The sequence below is a fragment of the Gigantopelta aegis genome, chromosome 4 (genome assembly GCF_016097555.1).
Source record: "Gigantopelta aegis isolate Gae_Host chromosome 4, Gae_host_genome, whole genome shotgun sequence".
NCBI lineage: Eukaryota > Metazoa > Mollusca > Gastropoda > Neomphalida > Peltospiridae > Gigantopelta > Gigantopelta aegis.
In genome coordinates this window covers 61,227,564-61,250,163 of record NC_054702.1, presented here as the reverse complement: position 1 = coordinate 61,250,163, position 22,600 = coordinate 61,227,564, and the positions used below count along the sequence as shown (strand labels likewise).

The window sequence follows — 22,600 nt, the reverse complement described above, 5'->3', positions numbered from 1 at the left end:
GTCCTTAATTTTAGCACATAGGTCTGCTTTTGATGTAGTTTTCTTATTTGTGTAATGAGGTGATGTCGGGCAACAAAGTGATAGGGTTCAATATATTGAAGAAATGGCTGGTTCTAAGAAAGCCCGATAACGTAATAAAAATTCTTAAAAAGGTCGCACCATTTCCGACATTCCTTCCTTTATGCAAGCTCAGGCAAATTAATTTTACTTTTTAATACTATTGTTCTTGTACATAATGATGATTTTTCGTACTATAAATATCTAAAGTAAAAACTAATATTCAGCATGGGCGTACAGGCTCCCATTCTTGTAGGGGAGGGGGGTGGAGGAAGGCTGGCTTTTGTCCGAATTAAAAAAAAAAAGCCAGAATCTGCAGAACAACATTTATTCAATTTAGCATTACTACCAAATAGCTACATAGGGTTGCAAACGAGTCACTACGCATTTTTACGCGAATTACAACTAATTTTGAGGGTAGAATGATGGAAAAAATAAAAGAAAAAGAGTCTGGTTAGCACATGGTTTGCCCGTATTTAAGGCCTTGCTTGCAGCACCACTAAGGCAGTTGCCTCCCCCCTCCCTGTCCCCCTGTCTCGTACGCTTATGATATTTAGTATGAATGTACCTAATCGACAATGTAATGCGGATAACGCAATAAACTATTGGTTTGTTGAATATACTTTTCAAAAATCTGTTTATGGCATGTCAGCCTTTTACTTATAAAGAAATACAGTCATGGAAATAAAACTGTGTATTAAAATATATATTTATTTGGCTCTACTATACTGGTATTATGTGCTGTGGACATGCCATTTTTGGCATTTTCAGCACTTTCAAGGATCAATAATAAACGTAATGGATATAGCCTACACAACTATATATGTCAATGTCCGGCGCGGCAAACATTAAAAATGTCATGTAACAGATGGCATCCAGATAAATAAAATTACAGCAAGAGACATGCATTTGCCACATTATAAATGTCCTAAAATAGGAAGAATGGCCGATATGCATGTTCCCATAGGCAGGACAGTACATACCACGGCCTTTAATATGCTAGTCGTGGGGCACTCGTTGGAACGGGGAAAAAACTATAGTAGACTAGGCCTCCACGAGTCCAATATATTGGACTCGAGGAGGCCCTACTCGAGGGTCAAACTCGACCCGGACGCTTACACTAGATGATGACGAGATTAAGGAATAAAGTAAAATAGCATTATGCAGTGCTGAACATGGATGCCAAATGTCAAAGAGAGAATTTTATTATCTTTTGTACATTTTCCTTCTGGCCGACTTATAAACGCGGTATGTAGATGGTATGACGTCTGGAGCATGTCTTACCTCATTGCGACCTTGTTACTATAGGCGCCTGTATAGGACACAGAACATACGGCGGTCCAATTTAGGTACTAACCTAAGTGGATAGGTCACGTATTTAGGTAATGGGCCAATATACGTACACTTTACCCTACGTGTCAGAATTTCTGACATCTAATAGGCCATGATTAATTAATCAATGTGCTCTAATGGTGTCGTTAAACAAAACAAACTATAACTTTGTGACGTCATAGCTTACGACATCGTAGCGCTAAGATACCCTAACAAATCTCTAGGCAGGTTACACAGTTTAGTGGGCGATGACCCCAACACGCTCGTATACGCCGACCCGCCTCGTTTTCGACATCTATCCAGTGTACGCGTGAGATACTGAAATAAATATTGTTTACTTCATACATAGGCTATATGTTCACATGCCGTGACTCAGGTTGCAAAGCCATGGCCAGCTACAGCAGTAATATGATGAGGTGTGCACTAGCGATATTCCTAGCTATCCTGGTGCTACAAGTCAGAAGCAGAAAGCCAAATATCGTTCTGATGATTGCAGACGACTTGGGGTACGGAGATGTCGGCTGCTTCGGAAACTCGACGCTGCGGACGCCGCACATTGACAGCCTGGCCGCGGACGGAGCCAAGCTGACTCAGCACCTGACAGCCTCCAGTCTCTGCTCTCCTAGTAGGGCAGCGATGTTGACAGGTCGCTACCCGGTTCGATCAGGTCGGTCATGTCATGTCATGTCATAGGGTTTTACGTGCACATTCAGAATAAGCTGTTGTAGCGCACGCCTGTCGTCCATGACAGGAAAGGTGGGGGAAGGGGGAGGGGAGAGGAGGGACCGCCTGCACTGGCAGGTGCAAGGGAGCACCAGCAGCCCGATCAAATCGGTAGCAGGCGGGTGGTGTGGAGCAGTTAAATGCCCCCCCCCCCAAAAAAAAAAAGGGTGCGCAATTTTGATTGAGGGAATTTGGCGCAATTTTGAACGGTCGGTCGAAAGGTAAATGGCCGATCAGGTCGGTGGAAGGTCATTCGTTTTATAGTGTGTGTATTCGGGTTGTTTTGTTTACACACATATAATTACATTTTCTTTGCGTCTATACACTTTACAACAATCTGATTGGTCCAGAGGTGCTTACTTTTTTTCGTTCATATCTCGATGAACTGAATTTTTTTAAGCCACGCCTATTACCCCCCCCCCCCCCCCCACACACACACACAGCGCGGAGTCATACAGTGTGCACGTCGTTTTTTCGGTTCATAACTGTTACTTCTCAGACGCACGTGCGTTTTTAAAAATATGAGAAATGCATTTTGTGATATTAAAAACACCAGGATGACCAAAAACACTTCGAATGTACGGAAATTGATAATCTAAACAATAAAAGCTAAGTAAAGTATGAGTTGGATTATTATAGGCCTAAAGAGGGTCCCTGGTTCGAGTGGATGTTGATTTATATGCTAGGCACGTTTTTACTACTGTCACGGGGATTCTATAATACCCGTAACTGAATAAAACACGATTATCAAAATATCTCTCCTAACTGTATATCTATTAGATCTCTCTGTAACAGGCTGTTAAACCCTAGTATGGCTCGTCTCTAGGTATGATCAGAGATACGATCTTATATAAAGTATATATATTTATAGCACGTTTAGCTCACTAGAAACACAACAAAAACACAATACACTTTGGAATCTGTATTAATCTACGCTGACAAATGTACAGCCGTAGTAGTGAATTAATAACAGCAATAATAACAACCCAGAACTGATCACTTAATTAGTTAATATCTAGGTGTCTAGTTACACAATATGCGAATCACTTCACCGTTACACCACACCCACACGTGTGATAATTGAGAAACGCTTCCAGGAGAAGTATATTAATAAAGGAATTACAACACCATTCCTAACTGGTTAATTTTTAATTAACCCTTACTACTCGTTCAGTAACGTGTGATAATTTAGGAACGCTTCCAGGGGAACTTAATTAATAAAGGAATTACAGCTCTATTCCTAACGGGTTAATTTTTAATTACCCCTAACTACTCATTCAGTAACCTTGTAACACAGAATTAATACTGGTACCGATCACAATAAAGACAATAACCTACAGTGTACCTAGGTCGTCTAGGATGACTGGCTAAGCTTTATATTACCAAATACTCGTATAATGTTAGAACAAAAAGGCTACGATTTACTTCGTCAGATGACCGAAGACACTGTCTAAAGAATATTGGTATAATACAGTATTAAAATATTTAAAGTCACATCAATCACATCAAGGTTATACACAGAGCAGAAAATATATAATTACCAAAGTCCCGTCTGAACTAATATATTTCGTTCAGTGGACGACGTCCGTGATCCCCTGGAGCCTTCCTAATTCGTTCTCCTCGATATCTCTAAAAACTAGCTATTTATTATAAATCAGGATTTTGCCTGGGGGTACAAGGCGGTACCTCACGTATCATCTCATATTCTACCTCTACTAGAGTCGGTATATTTCTCTCTGATCGTCAGTCTGGCTGTCGCCAACCGCGAGCAAACTCCTGGCCATAAACAGCACTACCGGAGATATTACGTAACTACTAGCCACATGGCCTCCGCACCTGGCTGGGTGTGTATTAGGCGTACCGATCGAGGACCGTCGCGCAGAAGTATTACGTAACAAGTTGCCCATCTGGGCTTAAGTGCAATGAAACTGCACACGGCCCTCTAACACAATTAAAATCGCCACAGGCGAAACAGATTTAAGAGCATGTACCGTCACAACTACTAAGCCAGGTCTATTTAGCAGTTTTCTTTCTTTGTTGTTGTCACGGGGATCCTACAATACCCGTAACTGAATGAAACACGATTATCCAAATATCTCTCCTAACTGTATATCTATTAGATCTCTCTGTAACGGGCAGTTATACCCGCGTGGCTCCTCTAGGTATGATCAGAGATAAGATCTTATGTAAAGTATATGTAATATAGAACGTTTAGTTCACTAAAAAACACAACAAAACACAATACACTTTGGAATCTGTATTAATACTACGCTGACAAATGTACTGCCGCAGTAGTTAATTAACAACAACAAATAATAACAACCCAGAACTGATCACTTAATTAGTTAATCTCTAGGTGTCTAATTTACACAATATTCTAATCACTTCACCGTGACACAACATCCACACGTGTGATAATTGAGAAACGCTGCCAGGGGAACTTAATTAATAAAGTAATTACAACTCTATTCCTAACTGGTTAATTTTTAATTAACCCTTAACTACTCATTCAGTAACCTTGTAATACAGAATTAATACTGGTACCTATAACAATAAAGACAATAACCTACAGTTTACCTAGGTCCTCTAGGATGACTGGTTAAGCTTTAATAATTTTTAGAACAATGAATCCTACAGTTTACTTCGTCAGATTACCGGAAACACCGTCTAAATAATATTGGTATAATACAGTATTAAAGTATTTAAAGTCACATCAATCACATCAAGGTTATACAACAGAGCAGAAATAATATATTTACCACGTCTGGACTGAACTTATATATTTCGTTCAGTGGACGACGTCCGTTTCCCCTGCAGCCTTCCTATGTTTCTCCCCGATAAATCTAAATCCTAGCTATTTATTACAAAAATCCGAATATCGCCTGGGGGCACATCGCGGTACCGAATACCTACAAGTGATATTTCCACAGCGACCAAGACGGCAATTTTCTCTTAGATGACCAGACTGGTCGGCGCCTAGTTCGCCAGCAATACCCCGATCGTACCGAACTAGCGGAGGTATTACGTAACTATTCTGCCTTACAATGGAAGAGTGCAGTATCTGGAAATGTTTCGAAATTGAGATACGGGATCTATAATTGGCTTCAGGACGAAAATGGTTATCCTATGAGCTAGTTATAAATTCCTTAACACCATGCGTTCACTGTGAAAACAGTGTATATGATATGCAGTATCTGCAAACTAGCTAACAAAACAAGGGAAAATTGCAGTATCGGCACTTACTGCAGTCTTGCCCTGTATGATGTTATGATGCCTTCAGTTACTGCAGTCTTGCTCTGTAACACATGCTTTGAGTGCAGTGCATTTAACATTACAACAGTCACTGTACTGATGAATGAGTAAAAACTTTGTTACACATTTCAAGATAGTCTTATCATGTGTATTATACAGTAACTGACTTAAGACTGTCTTGACATGTGTTACAATGTAGTCTTAGACTAGCCCAGGGGTAATTTAGATCGCTACTAGCTTTCTTATTAACAGTATAAATTAGTGTGTTCTTTGCTGCTCAATTGTGTGTTGTGTGTTGTTCGGAAATCAGTAAGAAGCATGGCATGTTCCCATGGAAAAATTATACTCAAAATGGCCATCAAGAATAATCAAGAGAAAAATCAAGACAAAAGTCGTTATCACGAAGGTAGGTAGTTTTGAAGTCATAAAAGTTTTGATTACACATTTAGATCATGACAGCAACACAACATGATAAACAGTGTTGTGGGTTTAAGCCAGTAGTGGGCGCCCTTTCTCTTATAGTTGAAGACTTGCAGTCATATATAGGTACTCTTAAAAAAGAAGGGCATAGTCATATTCAATTGACATTTTATTTCAGTTTGATTTTTTTTTATTTACCCCTCCCATTAAAGGGTCAGTGTATTCTTTTGAGAGCAATTTCTGATGCTGATGGAATGAAAACAGCAATTGAAATAAACACCATCTATATTATATTAAACACATTAACTATTTCTCAAAGCACCAACCCCAAAAATATTCCTTGCATCAACACCTTAATTCCTAGTATATTTAATTAGTGTTTTGTTTTAATTTTAGAGGAAGACGCTCATGTTTCAAAAATGACACACACAGAGATACCTACAACAGCTGCTGCCTTGTTTGCAACAATGCAGCGTGATGTTGAAGAAGCTAATTCAAGTGATATGCAAGAAGGTAGTGGCCATAAAACATATGTGTCACAGTTCGATCCAAACGAACCTGATACTGATATACCTACAGTAAAGACTTCCTACTTCAAAATCCCAACCATTTCTGACCAAACATTATTTGAAGTGCTCATTCCAGACCCTATTAAGAGTAGTGACTTGATACCTGATGTAACGCCTGCCCTCAAGTCACAGCACCATACCTCAGAAGATGACGACGCTAATCACCAGCAAGATGTTGAGAAGGACAATGGAAACGATAAAGAGGCTGATATTCGAGTAGCCTCTGCAAATCTTGCTGGGGGAGTTCCTGAGGATGCGTCTGACGGACCTGCTCCAAAGAAGTAAAAAACCAAACCACAGCCGATTCGTGAACCCTGTCGTGAGGCATGTAAGAAAACATGTACTGGCAGCATTTCCCAGGAGCAGAGGGAGACGATTTGGCAGTACTGGTGTTTGACATACAACGGCAAGCGGGACATGATTTACAAACACGTATTAAGAACAGGTAAGACATGTGCCACAAAAGGAGAACATGATAGCCGGCGCAACATGACATTTAGATACAAGCTCCCTGATGAAAATGGGGACATGCAGGAAGTATGCAAAGTGTGTTTCCTAGGAACACTTGGGTACCATCCAAAGAATGATAGGATTATCACTACGGTTATGCAGACGACTGCCCCGTCGTCCCTGACGGCAAGTAAGGATAAACGGGGTCGACATACCAACAGGCCACATAAGATGGATAAAGCTGACCTTGATGATCACATTAACTCCTTCAATCCATCAGTGAGCCATTATCGTAGACCACATGCCCCGAATAGACTCTATCTGCCAAGTGACGTGACTGTTCGTTGTATGTATGAGGATTATAAGGCACAAAATCCTCCGAGACTTTACACATATGAGACATACCGGAAAAAGGTGTCGGACATGGATATAAGCTTTACAAAACTTGGAGAAGAGGAATGTGAAATGTGTAAAACATTTGAGGTACATCAAAAGGAAAAGCATGTGGGTCAACAGGATTATGATCCAGACTGTTCAGACTGCAACCAGCAGAAGGAGCATAAATATAGGGCAAAACTGGCCAGAACCAAGTACCATGAAGATGCTGAAAACGATTGGGGGATGGACTGGTCAGTGCGTAGTGTTGACCCACAGAAGGTTATTATGCTACCCAGAATGCCAGGAAACAAAACTGCGATCTTCACCAAAAGGATCGTGGCATATCCGAGACATTTGCTCCGTTAGGGTCAAGGGAGAAGAAGAAAGACACGATTTCAGTTGTATGGCATGAAGGTATTGCAAAGAGAAACGCGGAAGAGATCACATCAGCCTTTGTTACTGCACTCAAGAAGGAAAGAGATGTGAAACACATGGTCATCTGGTTAGACAATTGTACGGCACAAAATAAAAACTGGTTCTTGTTTACATGGATGGTAGCACTAGTGAACAGTGACCAAATAATGGCAAAAGGCATAACGTTCAGATTTGTTTAACCTGGACACACATTCATGAGTGCAGACTCCTTCCACCATGGGGTACAAAGGGAGATGAAAAACAGACCAGGTGGAAATGTGTACGACTTCTCTGACTTCGTTGATGTAATCAAGAAGTCAAATTCTGGCCGAGTTGACGTCATTGTTATGGAAAACGAGGCAGTCCGGTCTTACATAGCGGGGAACTCAACTTACAAGTTGAAAAAGATTGAGGAGGACACACTGCTTTGCAACATGGCGGTCGTTCAGTTCCGTCGTGGTTCAAAACATCTACATGTCAAACTCAGTCATGACCAGGAGCATTTCAATAACATTGACTTCCTGAAAAAGAACTTCCAACTTAAAACACCATCTCTTCTACGCACTGAACAAAGAGGCATTCCATCCGACAAAAAGGCCGATATAATTGCCAAGTTGTGCCCACAGATGTCGCAGAACCGTCGTCAATTCTGGATTAATTTGGCTGTGGTTGATGATACTGATGAATCCATCTAGCTTGTCTAGTGCTGGCTCAGTATGCCTAAGCTTCCTCTGAACTAAGAATTCTTATATTGTGCAAAATGTACGAACAATATTAAGATACTGCAGTTTCACTTTGTGCAAAATAATTAATTTAGTTAACAGTTATTGTTTTCTTTAATTTGCATTTAAATTTGTATGAAATTACCTCATGAATTATGTCAAAAGTATTTGTAATTCAATAAAATGAAGTTGTGGGTAAACAAAAGACTTTGGAGTCATTTTTCTCAATTTCAGGTTTTTGCAGATACTGCACTCTTCCTTTGTAGGGCAGTACTGGCCACATGGCCTCCGCATCTGGTCTGGGTGTGTATTGAAAACAGCTCGACCACCGTCGCGCGGAGGTATTACGTAACAAAGTGCCCACCTGGGCTTAAGTGCATATTGGGACTGCACACGGCCCTCTAAAACAATTAATATCGCCACAGGCGAAAAGAATTAAGAGCATGTTCCGTCACAGTTGTTGTTTTTAAATAACAAAAAAAAAAAAAAAAAAAAAAAAAATAATAATAATAATAAAAGAACCAAACTGAAACCACTTAAAACCCACCACCACAAAAACTCCACCCTACACTAACTAACTAACTAACAAACTAACTAAATAAATAAATAAAATTAATTAATAAAATCTGGAAGTAATTGTATGTTGCTGATTTAGGACATAATATATATATATATATATATATATATATATATATATATATATATATATATATATAGTATATATATATAAACGTATATTTAAAAACGACGCATTTAACGACGCACTCAACACATTTTATTTACGGTTATATGGCGTCGGACATATGGTTAAGGACCACACAGATATCGAGAGAGGAAACCCGCTGTCCTCACTTCATGGGCTACTTTTTTCGATTAGCAGCAAGGGATTTTAGTATACACCATCCCACAGACAGGATAGCACATATCACGACCTTTAATATACCAGTCATGGTGCACTGACTGGAACGAGAAATAGCCCAATGGGCCCACCGACGGGGATCGATCCTAGACCGATCGCGCATCAGACGTGCACTTTACCACTGAGCTACGTCCCGCTAAAAACAATAAGACTCAAATAATATGACCTGTCACCATCATTCCTGTCGTGCCTTTGTCAAAAATAATCTACTAACAAAATATTCAACAGTTCTGGTTATTCAATGCTTTTTGGGGTGGGTCGTAGCCCCTGTAAAACGATAGCCTGATGCACGGTCGGTGTAGGATCGATCGGTGGGTCCATTAAGCCATTTCTCGTTCCAGTCAGTGCACCACGACTGGTATATCAAAGGCCGTGATATGTGCTATCATGTCTGTAGGGTTTTCTCTCTAACACGATAATCAATAACCAATAATTAATAAATCAGTGTGCTCTAGTGCTGTCGTTGAACAAAACTAACCTTAACTTTTCAATATTAACTATCTACAAAAAGTATTATTTCTAAATTAGTACTTTATAAGCGGAGTTTTACGATATACCGAAGTTGACATCTTCAGGATTCCTACAAGATCTTGTTTTGATTATAACTAATAGTTACTAACATACACGTATTACTTTGTGCTAGAAATACATGTACTGTTTTTGGGGGGGGGTATGACATCTAGTAACTGGGGACGGTGCAGTGTGCCCTCTCCCCTGTCCTGAATCTGGGGTGTACCAGACAAAAGAAATCACCTACGCAAATATTGCGAAATTTTATATGGTTACAATTATCTCTTTGATATTTATGATCGTATTTCAAAGTCACAATTAAATGAGTATGTGAAAATTCTTTTGAACCAATTGACTGGTGTACGTTCAACACGTTGGGCGTAGGTTCATATGTCCATTTAACGTCGCCGAGACTGCAACCGAAATTGGACTTGTGTCAACATGGAACAGCTATCACAGAAAGTGACAACGATCTAGCGACTGAATGAGGTCTCAGAAGTTCCGGGGGGGTGGACTCCTGGGTGGGGTGGGTCCTGGGGTGCATGTGGGGGGTGGGGGTGGGGTGTGGGCTGGCGGGGTGAGTGGGCTGGGGTGCAGTGTGCAGTTCTCCCCAACTATGAATCTGAAGTGTCCATCTGGCAATTTAAAAGGCTATCTAAATATTGATTTAAATTTTATATATATGGAATTATCTCTTTAATATTTATGATCGTATCAAAGTCAAATTTGATATGAGTATGTGACAATGTTCTTGCAATGGACTGACAGCAGTGGAGGCGTTTTCGTCACCAAACAACGTCGCACGAGGGCGCTGAAATTAGTACCTTGTGTGACCACCAGCAACAGCAATCACTGCGCGACATCTCCTTAGCATAGACTGAATGAGTCTCTAAATCCGGGCACGTGGACTCCTATCCCATTCTTCCTGCAGTGCATGTGACAGTTGCGTAGGAGGCTCCGGGTCACGCTGGCGTACACGTCTGTCCAGTTAGTCCCATATATGTTCAATGGGGTTGAGATCTGGCGATCTTGATGGCCATGGCAGCACATTAATGTTCTCATTCTGTAGGAAATTCATTGTTACACGTACTGTATGCGGCCTGGCATTGTCCTGCTGAAAGAATTCTCTCTGTCGATCCAAAATGAGAAGCATGTGACGGCGAATAATTTCATCCCGGTAGCGTACAGCTGTGAGGTTGCCTTGTACGAACACAAGTTCACTTCTGCCAGTGTATGAGATGCCTGCCCACATCATGACACTCCCTCCACCGAATCTGTCAACTTGGGCGACGCAGTTGTTGGCAAAACGTTCATTGCGGCGTTTATAAACACATCGTCCATCACGTCGCTGTAGAAGGAAACGTGACTCGTCGCTGAACCATACTCGCCGCCAGTTTCCCAAGTTCCACCCCTGTACATTCGTGCACCAGCGAACACGTAAATGTCGATGTTGACGTCGCAGGACGAGGCCAACATACGGTCTCGAAGTCGGTTCCGAATGGTTTGTGCAGACACTCTACCCTTCTCAAACCAGGTATGCGTCCAGCAGTGTTCGTTGCTGTAGCAGTTCGGTGACGCAAGTGCAGCACCCGGATGTAGCGACTTGTGCTGCAGTTGTTATGCGAGGTCTTCCACTTCTGGGCCGGTCTTCAGCTGATTGGAACTGCTGGTACCTGTCCCAGAGACGTGGAATGCTGCTCTGATGGACGTTCATGTGGCGTGCGACTGCTGACAGCGATTCACCTAACTAGAGGCGGCCTATTGCAATTCGGCAGGCTTGGTCTTGGCATCTTGTAACTCGTCTACGTCGAAATGGAAATGAGGAATCAATGCGAGCATTGCAGCTTTAAATACTCATCACTACCCCAATCTTTTCCCCGAGTTTCACGTGCATTCGCCAAAATCTGTCGATTTCCTGCAGTTGTCACGCAACGTGCCTCAACATGTGTTAAATTTGTTTTAGGGTGCATTTGGGATGCTGTCCCATTCCAGGAACATTAACAAACATGGTCATTCAGCAACGTTGTACAAAAAAAACGATAAAATAATCTTGTCTCGAGCTCGCATCGGTCATACATACTTGACCCATTGGGCCATTCATTTATCTTGAAGAAGGATCCTCCACCTCAGTGTGCACACTCTCAGTGAATACCGACGGTGCGCCAGATTTTGGTGGAGTGCAATCATCTGAGAGAATTGGGCTATTTCTCGCACCAGCCAGTGCATCACGACTGCTATATCAAAGGCCGTGGTATGTGTTATCGTGTCTGTGGAATGGTGCATATAAAAGATCCCTTGCTGCTAACTGAAAAGAGTAGCCCATGAAGTGGCGACAGCGGGTTTCCTATCTCAATATTGGGTGGTCCTTAACCATATGTCCGACTCCATATAACCGTAAATAAAATGTGTTGAGTGTTTGGACAAAGAAATGTGATGGAATCCTTTCGATTTTATCCTGAACGTTTACTGCAATTTCTTAGATATACCGACTTTTATTCTAATTTTTTTTTTTTTTTTTACCAGTTCTTTAATTTTAGTTTTAATTTAACAGTGACATTTTTATATCGATGTTGATTATATTTTTAATTTTAGGAAAATGGCATCTTGGCTGGAGTAAAGACCGACTGTCCGATTTTGCACATCATCCAATGAAACACGGATTTGACTATTTTTACGGGCTTCCTCTCACAAACATCAAGGATTTTGGGTCTGAGGGGGAACGCCTAATGAAGTCCGTTGACCCATACATTTATTACCGCATACTGAGCATCTTCCTGGTGATGTTCATCACAGCATCATGTCTATACAAATCTAACAACATCGGAATCCTCTTTTTTCTCTTGATTCTGTTCACAATCACAGCTGTTTTCGGTCTCCTTTACTTTGTTACTGACAATTTCAAACTGTTAAACAGCCAGATTTACCGCGAGTACGACAACGTGGAACAACCTATTGACTTGGAGACGCTGATGCGAAAGCTGGTCATTGAAGGTCAGGAGTTTCTGGAGGAAAGAAGCAAAGACGACGCTCCCTTTTTGTTGGTCATGTCGTGGACACATGTCCATACATACCTGCACCCGGCGAAAAGATTTGGTGGCAAGAGTCGACATGGGACATACGGTGACTCGGTCGAGGAACTGGACTGGGCTGTGGGCGAAATATTGAAGTCCTTGGAACAACTTGGGTTCAAGGACAACACCATGGTATATTTTACATCGGATAACGGAGGTCACTTGGAGGAAAGAAACAAACACGGAGAGCCTCATGGTGGCTACAACGGGATCCTAAGGGGTATTGTAATAAATAAATGTAACAAATGCATGTGTGTATACAAAACTGGAAGCGACGTTAGTGTTACCACAATAGGTTTCTCAACGGTATTGTGTAAAATGTAATAACTATTATCAATTTCTGCGTACAAAACTAGAATACATGTCAAAACATAATGTTATTGATGTCAAGTCTGAAATTAATGTTTATTCACGTAGTAATTCTTGCATTGAAAAGAGCATGCTAAGTTCATGAATTGAAAATAATTCTGGTCAGGAAATGTGTGTATTATTTTTGCTTTATATATGGTGTTTATTGTATAAATATGATTATCATATAAAATGTATTATAAATATTGATTGATTCTAAGTTAGGACGTTTCACAAAACTATTCCAGTGATTTATTGGGGGAAATAGTGACACAGAAGGATCTGTTGTGCCTTACTTCCGCCCCCAAACACATATAAACCAAACACACGTACACACACACACACACACATAGAGAGAGAGAGAGAGAGAGAGAGAGAGAGAGAGAGAGAGAGAGAGAGAGAGAGAGAGAGAGAGAGAGAGAGAGAGAGAGAGAGAGAGAGAGAGAGAGAGAGTAATAAATAAATAAATTAATTAATAAAGTAACTACATTTATTTATTTTGTTATTTTGATCAGGCGGTAAAGCCCACGGTACAGTGGATGGAGGTATCCGGGTGCCCACAGTGATGAGGTGGCCTGGTCACATCACACCAGGAACAGTGGTGGACGAACCAACCAGCCTCATGGACGTCTTGCCCACGGTTGCCAAGGCGATGGGAGCGTCAGTACCAGACGACCGCCAGTTGGATGGCTACGATCTCTTGCCGCTACTCCAGAAACAAACCCTAGTGTCTTCACACGAGTTCATGTTTCATTACTGCGGTACGGAGGTCCATGCTGTGCGGTACAGACCACGTGAAGGTATTGTATTTAATGGTTGTATTGGTTTTGATCAAAGATCATGTTGGCATATGCCAAATGGTAATATTATATCACCTTTGATGATTTCAGGTTTTGGGTGCCTTGAAGCGGTCATTGTTCTTTGACTGATATGGCTACATGCTACACGAATATAGGGAGTCATCATTCCATGTATGGATATCCAATTGGTCAATTTGGCTTGTGATGTAGGGGTGGGAAGAGAATGGTTTTTCATGAGTTGGAGAAAACAGCAGCGAAATCACGAGCGCTTTAAAGAGAACGTAAACCTCCTTTGTATGTTGTGAATTTGATTTTTCTGTCAAGGTATTACATTACATAAAGGTACTATTACTTGGTAAAAGTCGATGCTGGCATATGCCAAAAGGTAATGTTATGTGGCCACTGATGATTTAAGGTTCTGGGCGCCTTGATGGATGGTTATGTTTTGCCACTACTCTATATGTTGTTGCCTTGCTGTGATTTTGATTTATAGTTGCATCTGTGTAAATTCACCTCAGTGCATACAAAACTAAACAATTATTAATTAATTTGTTTTAAAGAACTGAATTATTCCTGAATGTTACACCATAAATTTAGTCTTATTCACAGAATCTGGGGCCTATTTCACAAAACATCGTAAGTTTACGTCTGCGACTAGTTATCTCGGGCATACATTTATATCTGTTTGGCATCTATTTCACAAAGAAAATTAAATCATTACAGAGATGGAGCATTTTAAGGACAAAAGAAAATGAAATATGTATACTTTTAACTATATTTGTTGTACTATAATAGTAATAAAAACTTTGATTTAGTCGTAGATTTACGTTTACGTGCAAAACTTGACTTACAATGTTTTGTGAAATTAAGCCCAGCTTACTGTAGGTAAGGCAATTCCTATCTGGTTCGGTTGTTGTTCAAACTGCTGTGTTTTAATAACGTACATGCATCTATTACAGGTAAATCCGTTTGGAAGCTGGCTTTAAAAGAACCACCTTACCTTCCTGGACAGGATGTTTGTATGTTCATATGCCATTGCGCAAACTCGATAACACTCGATCCACCTTATCTCTACGATATGACGTCAGACCCAGGAGAAAGGCGACCAATGAATGCAACTGACCTTCCCGAAATATACCACAAGATGCAAGAAGCTTTGAAAGATCATCAACAAGGCTTAATACCAGTTGAAACTCAATATTCGCTCGCCAAACTCTTTTGGCGACCGTGGCTTCAGCCGTGCTGTAATAGTAATTACCCTACATGTTCGTGCACAGATCCGAAATTTAACAATAAGAAGTACAAATTTGATTAACTAGTGGACTTTGTATTGACACATGTCATGTTGAACTAAACACAGGTGATAATGATTATGGTGATTGCTCAGAGTTCATGTTGCATGTTGTAAACGTTTTTGCGAATTGTAATCGACATGAACTCTGCGAATGACACATTTTAGCCTTAATCTGCAATTCACACTGTACAAACCACTGGTAATCCCAAACAAACCCTGGATGCGTATCTGATTGCTGTTGTTTTGTTGTTTTTGTTTGTGGTTTTTTTTTCAATTAATAATTAGGCCAAACAGAATAGGTGTTGTTCCTATTCCATAAGCCAGAAACATTAGAGTAGGTATGTAGGCTCAAATGGTTTTGAGGCAAATTATTTAGGGTATGCTTCAATTGTGAATATTGTGCAAAAGTTAAAAAAAAAAAATCCACTTGTTGGTGATATCAATTTATGCTCGGTCGGTCGGCAATTTTTATTTTTTGTTTTTGTGATTTTGTTTAAAACGTTAGAGTTTCTATGGACGGTCGTGTAATCGGAACCACAACTATTATTTTGTTTGGCCTTATATAATCCCAATAGCATTACACCCGGGGTTGTAGTTTGGGTAATGTTTTAAATCATGTGCACCTCTAAGTAAACCGGGAGTATCTTGTAAGACCACAAGTCATTATTCTCGACATTCCATTGTTTTAATCACCGGCATTAGAAATGTGTTCTTAAACACCCATGTGAGGTTTAAAATAAAAATTGCGTGTTTCAGGGAATCTTCAGAAGAAAAAATAGCTAGAATATTTTGGCTTTTGTTTTCTCTTCAGGCCCTTACAGGGCTCACCATGGATAAAAAAATAGCTATAGTAAATATACTAGCCACCAGAGATTTTTATTAACAATAATTAAAGTGTTTCAGTCCAAATTAATTTGCGCAGTAACGTACGTTATGTTTCAGTACAAATAAATTTGTTGGTAAATACGTTTTGAAATAACATTTAAGGTTTGCATTTACCATAGTTTGACACCGAATAGCCGATGCAATTGTCTTTCTGGGGTGTCGTTAAACATCTATTCTATTCTATTCCATTCTATTCTATTCTATTCGAAATAACTCGCTGGAAGACAAAATGTTATCCAACGGCCACTCATGTAGTATTCTTTATGAACCAAATAGTGTAACAGTGTATCGTTATGTGATGCTTGTGTAATTGGTTCCATTTTTATGATACTGCTGACATTGAATGCATAAGTCGGTTATTCTCTCTCTATATACTAAATACATGTACCTGTATATAAATACAATGCACCTGGATGTTAATATGATACTGATGCTGTTTGTGATGTATTAATAAATATTAAAATATTAATAGTCTTTTAGACGTAGTTTATCTATCCATATGAATGTTTCAACTTGATATATGTTTGTAAATTAACTCTTACATGTATCTTTATCATGATATTGTTTTGTAGTAAACTGTAGTTTTGTTTGGCATTGTATCGCTATAAATAAATTACATTTGTACACTTTCGTAATTCATTTTAAGCTAAGTTGCTCAGTTTCTTAAATGGCACATACAGGGATTATTATACGAGTGTGCGTGTCATAGTGATTTTATGAGACGAGTGTCAGGATTTTTGTATTGCTCGAGCGAAAGCGAGGGTAATACGTGGATCCTGACACGAGTTTCATAAAATCAGTACGACACACACGCGAGTACCGGCCTCGGTGGCGTCGTGGTTAGGCCATCGGTCTACAGGCTGATAGGTACTGGGTTCGGATCCCAGTCGAGGCATGGGATTTTTAATCCAGATACAGACTCCAAACCCTGAGTGAGTGCTCCGCAAGGATCAATGGGTACGTGTAAACCACTTGCACCGACCAATGACCGATAACTGGTTCAACAAAGGCCATGGTTTGTGCTATGCTGCCTGTGGGAAGTGCAAATAAAAGATCCCTTGCTGCTAATCGGAAAGAGTAGCCCATGTAGTGGCGACAGCGGGTTTCCTCTGAAAATCTGTGTGGTCCTTGCCCATATGTCTGATGCCATATAACCGTAAATAAAATGTGTTGAGTGCGTCGTTAAATAAAACATTTCTTTCTTTCTTTCACACGCGAGTGTAATAATTGCTTTATTATCCATATTATTATTGTACTTTTTTTAAATAACAAGGGCCGTCTCAAAATGTTTCAACCACAACTAGAAGACGACGAAATGAAGTAATATTTCACATGCACAGTCTGGGCTAGGATTACGTCATTACAATTATTACACGTGCGCCTCGTATGGTTATTATTAACTCGGTTATGTTGACCCATGTGGATAACGAATTATTAATATTACGAACAGATTTTATTAAATAACCTACGCCAGGCGAGGGTGCAGGAATTGATGCAAGGTTGGGTTGTCTAGACTGTGGCTAGCGAAGTTTATAGGTAAGGCGGTGCTATTGAATTTTGAATGTCCCGTAGGATTAAGTGCAAAATATAAAGATTTGCGCAGTTTTCTTGAGGTAATTTTGGCGTATAATTTGGAACGCTTCATCGAAAAAACAATTCAGTAAATTTGACTTAGTTTGCCGAATTGTAACTCAAAGGCTGTACCATTCACGGGGGCAGTGATGTGCATGATCCATAGCATAACCCAGTTATGTGATTTGTCTTCCAAATGGGATATCTGCGCTATGAGACGCCTGCCTTTTAGAAGGTAGCCAACTAGTCCATATGCGATCGAAGATCTGATACTAGATTCAGGACACCAACAGTGATAACGAGTTTTAATGTTATTCACAATTCAGGGATGCGATTCTTCAGCGTTACTATCTCATTTCAGCTCGTATTGCACTGTACTTAAAGTAAAAAAAAACAATTCTAAAATTCTGAAGAATATTTTTATTTAGTTATGAAATAGAGTTTTCTGTTTTTGAAAGATCGCGTCAGCTCTTATTTTTTCAAAAAGGAAGGAAGGAAATGTTTTATTTAACGACGCACTCAACACATTTTATTTACGGTTATGTCGCGTCGGACATATGGTTAAGGACCACACGGATATTGAGAGAGAAAACCCGTTGTCGCCACTTCATGAGTTACTCTTTTCAATTAGCAGCAAGGGATCTTTTATATGCACCATCCCACAGACAGGATAACACATACCACGGCCTTTGGTATACCAGTCGTGGTGCACTGGCCGGAACAAGAAATAGCCCAAATGGGCCCACCACCGGGGATCGATCTCTGACTGACCGTGCATCAAGCCAGCATTTATCGCCTCCTTTCAAAAAGGATACCACATCTCTGGTTACATTAAACTTAGATATTTGTCTCTACACTAGTCGTGAATCCCTAGTAAAAGTGGGTTGAAATTCAATAATACAATGTTCTGGGCTATTGTCATATACCAGTCGTTGAGCACTGGTAAAGCTAGAACAAAATACATCGATACATATTCTAGATGCCTTTCATATACCAGTCGTGGAGCATTGGTAAAAATAGACCAAAATACATCGATACATGTTCTAGCGATTTTCATATACCAGTTGTGGAGCACTGCTAAAATTAGAACAAAATACATCGACACATGTCCTAGACGTATTTTTTTATATACCAGTTGTGTAGCACTAGTAATGTCTACGTTGCCATACCAGATGGTCGCGTATCCAAATGCCAACTGATATCAACTAAAAACGAACTTGTTTAGTACTAGACTATGTAATTAACGTAATAACACCCTTTTTATATTTGTAGTTAGATTTTGCATGTGTCGAATCTACCGAGCTACAGCCTTTTGGCGTTTTACTCATGACAAACCTGGTTGGATACTAATGCCACGTCTGCTAGCATGACGTCAAATTGAGTGGAAGAGTGATCAATTGTTATTCCATTTATACCATCTCTGAAACAGATCGTAGCAAGCACTATTGGGAGTGCCAGTGGCCAGCGTGCATAGTATTATAAAATAAAGTTACAGTTATTGGTATCCTATCGCGGCTGTCACCGTATGGCTTAGCGTGGGAGGACAAAATGAAAGAGAAAAGGAATGCTTAATAAAGTTATATATAGTTTTATGTTGGAGGGGGGTCCCACTCCTTTTTTGGCCATTTTTACTTGCAAAAATGCAACCTTATTGTCCTCAAAATTATTTTAATAATAAGGAACTCCCGTCAACACGCCGAGATCTAGATGCTGCGTGACATTTGGTAAGTCGAACTAATTTGACATCCAAGTTATATGCATGTGTGTATTATTTCATATCTAGTGGCAACAAGGAATAAAACTCGCCAGTTATAAATATAAACTGTGGGTCTGAATGCGTGGGAGGACATAAATAGTTTTTGTGTGGGGTGGGAGGAGGGGAGGGGAGGATCATCCGATCCCCCCCCCCTGGATACGGGCCAGAACTACTACCAAGCAAAGTAATTCTTTAAAATAGTAGAGCCTAATAGTAGAAAATTAAATTAAATAATACGCAAAAGAAAAAAACGCACACAAGCAGTAATGCAAATCGATAAGAACCTCCGATTCCCGGGACATTCATTATTCGGCTTACCGGATTTACCCAAAATAGGATTTTCTACTTCCCGGACCGACACCATGTTTTCTGTCGTGGCTCCACCTCGGCTAACGTGCCTACGAGTATAATGACTCATATATGCACAAATCTGACTGGCCTACAGTTCTTCTGTGCACCCCACCTCTATCTACCTCCCTGGATTGTTCGGTGTCTCATACCCTTTTGCCGTCTACCTTCCAAACAGTTTTTAAAATGTTATCTATGATCCTCTAAGTAGCTTGTATGTGGGGGAGTGCATAAAAGAGAATATTAAATTCGATAAAACCTCGAAATCCACCAATGCATTTGGGATTTTGAGCCCGCTCACTTTTATATTACTTTGAGCGTCCCTGATTAAAATTTCGAATACAAACATGAATTCAAAGCCTACTGCACAAAAAGGCACAACACGTGTACACGAGTCGATTGTTCAAACGGATAGGTAGAGACTATATGAAATGCAATGACAACAAAAAGTACCCTTACTCTTATTAGTCCATGAGCCAGACCAAAAAGTGGTACCATCTGAGAGCACCAAACAAAACTGTTATAATTGGTTTTAGTACACCCTAGGACAAAACAAAAATGCATGATGAACTTTCCTACTTAACACACATTAAAAGTGTTATTCAGGTGGTCAAGAAATCCGTGTTTTAGTATTTACTAAAGCTCTTATAAACCTTGAAGATCGGTATCTACAATATTCTTTGTGGTGTTTGCATCTTTCGGAAGTGCTGATTAAGGATCCGAGAGGTGTAAATTTGGTATCGTTGAGCATTTTGAAATATTTAAGATGGCGTCCAAGATGGCTGTCAAAACAGAACTGGAAACTGTTGATGTCCATGACGGTGTTGTGAGGGTCAGAGGATTGATACTGAACTATTCCCAGCTCATCAAGATAGTTCAGCATCATTTACATCCAATATATCCACACTATAGTGATCAGAACAAGAACATTAAAATTTGTCTTATTTACATCAATTAAAGCAAGATTGTGATTTTAGGGATTTTTGTTTTGTTTTATTCACAAAGGAATACATTTATATCAGATCTTAACTGATATATTCAATCATCATTTAAATCAAAAATGGCCCCGAAATTGATTGTTAGGAGTAAAAAGTGGTCACATCTTATATTCTATTTTACCCCAAACAATAACTTTTACTTCAAATACAGGGTTTTCTAGAGGGGAAGAAATTCAATTCTTGCATTCACTTTCTAAAGAGAAATTTTATCATTTCCGTGTACCATCCCATAGACAGGATAGCACATACCACGGCCTTTGATGTACCAGTCGTGGTGCACTGGCTGGAGCGAGAAATAGCGCAATGGGCCCACTGACGGGGATCGATCCCAAACCGACCGCACATCAAGCGAGCATTGTACCACTGAGCTACGCCTCGCCTCTTTAAACAAAACAAAGTTTAATTCATGTTTCCATGCGATCATTGAACCCCTTTATATAATTATAATTAATACGCACAGTATGTCAATGTAAGTGGGAAGTTGTTCGAGAATATCTTATTTTTAATGTAATAAACTAATATTATACACAATAACCCGCACTGAATGCCCGCGTCCCGTCGCTTGTAAACGTGAACTATATACATCTGTACCATGGCCTAATAGGCCATCTGTTGGTTGTTTAAGATAACAAGGGCTATATGCGTTTATTAACTTATATTCATGCTTGCATTCAGTAAAGGCGCAGACGTATTCACGCGGGGCAACCATGTGTACACCCGGGGCTGTAACTATCGGGTGTGGGTGGTGGTGTGGCAGGAGAAGTGCTATTTTTCTTTAGAATTGCCCTATATGGAAATGAACTTAAAGTCCCGATTCCTTTATACCCTACCCACCAACCCCCAGTTATTTCAGGCTAGGTACTGCCTTGCACACACATGTCCAGGTTAATTAGGTGATATCGGAGAGGTTACCAATTACCAGTTACTTATTACATTTACTTATTGGACGTGACTATTCAAAATACCTAAAGAACTCTTGTTGTTGTTGTTTCTTTTGATTGCTTTGCTTTGTTTTGTTTTGTTTTGTTTTGTTCAATTTTGTTATTTTTATATAAAAGTATGCATAGATAAAAACATATATGAAGTTGACCCACCAGTCATAAAATAATAATTACGGTGGCTATCGCTTCCCCCATATATATTGAACTCTATCAGAAAAAGGGGCGCGACGTTGCCCAGTAGCAAAGCGTTCGCTTAATGCACGATCGATCCCCGTCGGTGGACCCATTGGGCTATTTCTCGTTCCAGCCAGTGCTCCACAACTGGTGTACAAAAGGCCATGGTATGTACTATCCTGTCTGTGGGATGGTGCATATAAAAGATACCTTGTTGCTAATCAAAAAGAGTAGCCCATGAAGTGGCGACAGCGGGTTTCCTCTCCCAATATCTGTGTGGTCCTTAACCATATATCCGACACCACAAAACCGTAAATAAAATGTGTTGAATGCGTCGTTAAATAAAACATTTCCTTCCTTCCTTTTTGAAAAATAAGAGCTGAAGCGATCTTTCAAAAACAGAAAACTGTGTTTCATAGTTAAATAAAAATATTCTTCAGAATTTTAGAATTCAATTTATTTATTTTGATTATTTTTTACTTTATGTACAGTGCAATAGAGAAACAGTAGCCCATGAAGTGGCGACAGCGGGTTTCCTCTCCCAATATCTGTGTGGTCCTTAACCATATGTCTGACGCCATATACCCGTAAATAAAATGTGTTGAGTGCGTCGTTAAATAAAACATTCCCTTCCTTCCTATACAACGTTCAGTTGGTATTGCTATCT

The 22,600-nt window shown here is 39.9% G+C and overlaps 1 protein-coding gene across 2 annotated transcripts; it reads left to right on the top strand.

Moving 5' to 3' along the window:
- The first annotated feature begins 1,720 nt into the window (after positions 1–1,720).
- LOC121370867 (steryl-sulfatase-like) lies at positions 1,721–16,768 on the top strand. 2 transcript variants are annotated; one of them, XR_005957737.1, is made up of 5 exons: positions 1,721–2,056; positions 12,339–13,037; positions 13,681–13,965; positions 14,056–14,259; positions 14,925–15,061. XR_005957737.1 is itself a non-coding variant. In XM_041496375.1 (4 exons), the coding sequence occupies exons 1-4, from the start codon at positions 1,744–1,746 to the stop codon at positions 15,278–15,280; spliced, it is 1,653 nt and encodes a 550-aa protein (XP_041352309.1). In that variant the 5' UTR covers positions 1,721–1,743; the 3' UTR covers positions 15,281–16,768. The 2 variants fall into 2 exon arrangements, 1 of the variants encoding a protein (XP_041352309.1); XM_041496375.1 differs by lacking the exon at positions 14,056–14,259 and having other exon boundaries at positions 14,925–16,768.
- Positions 16,769–22,600: the final 5,832 nt, after the last annotated feature.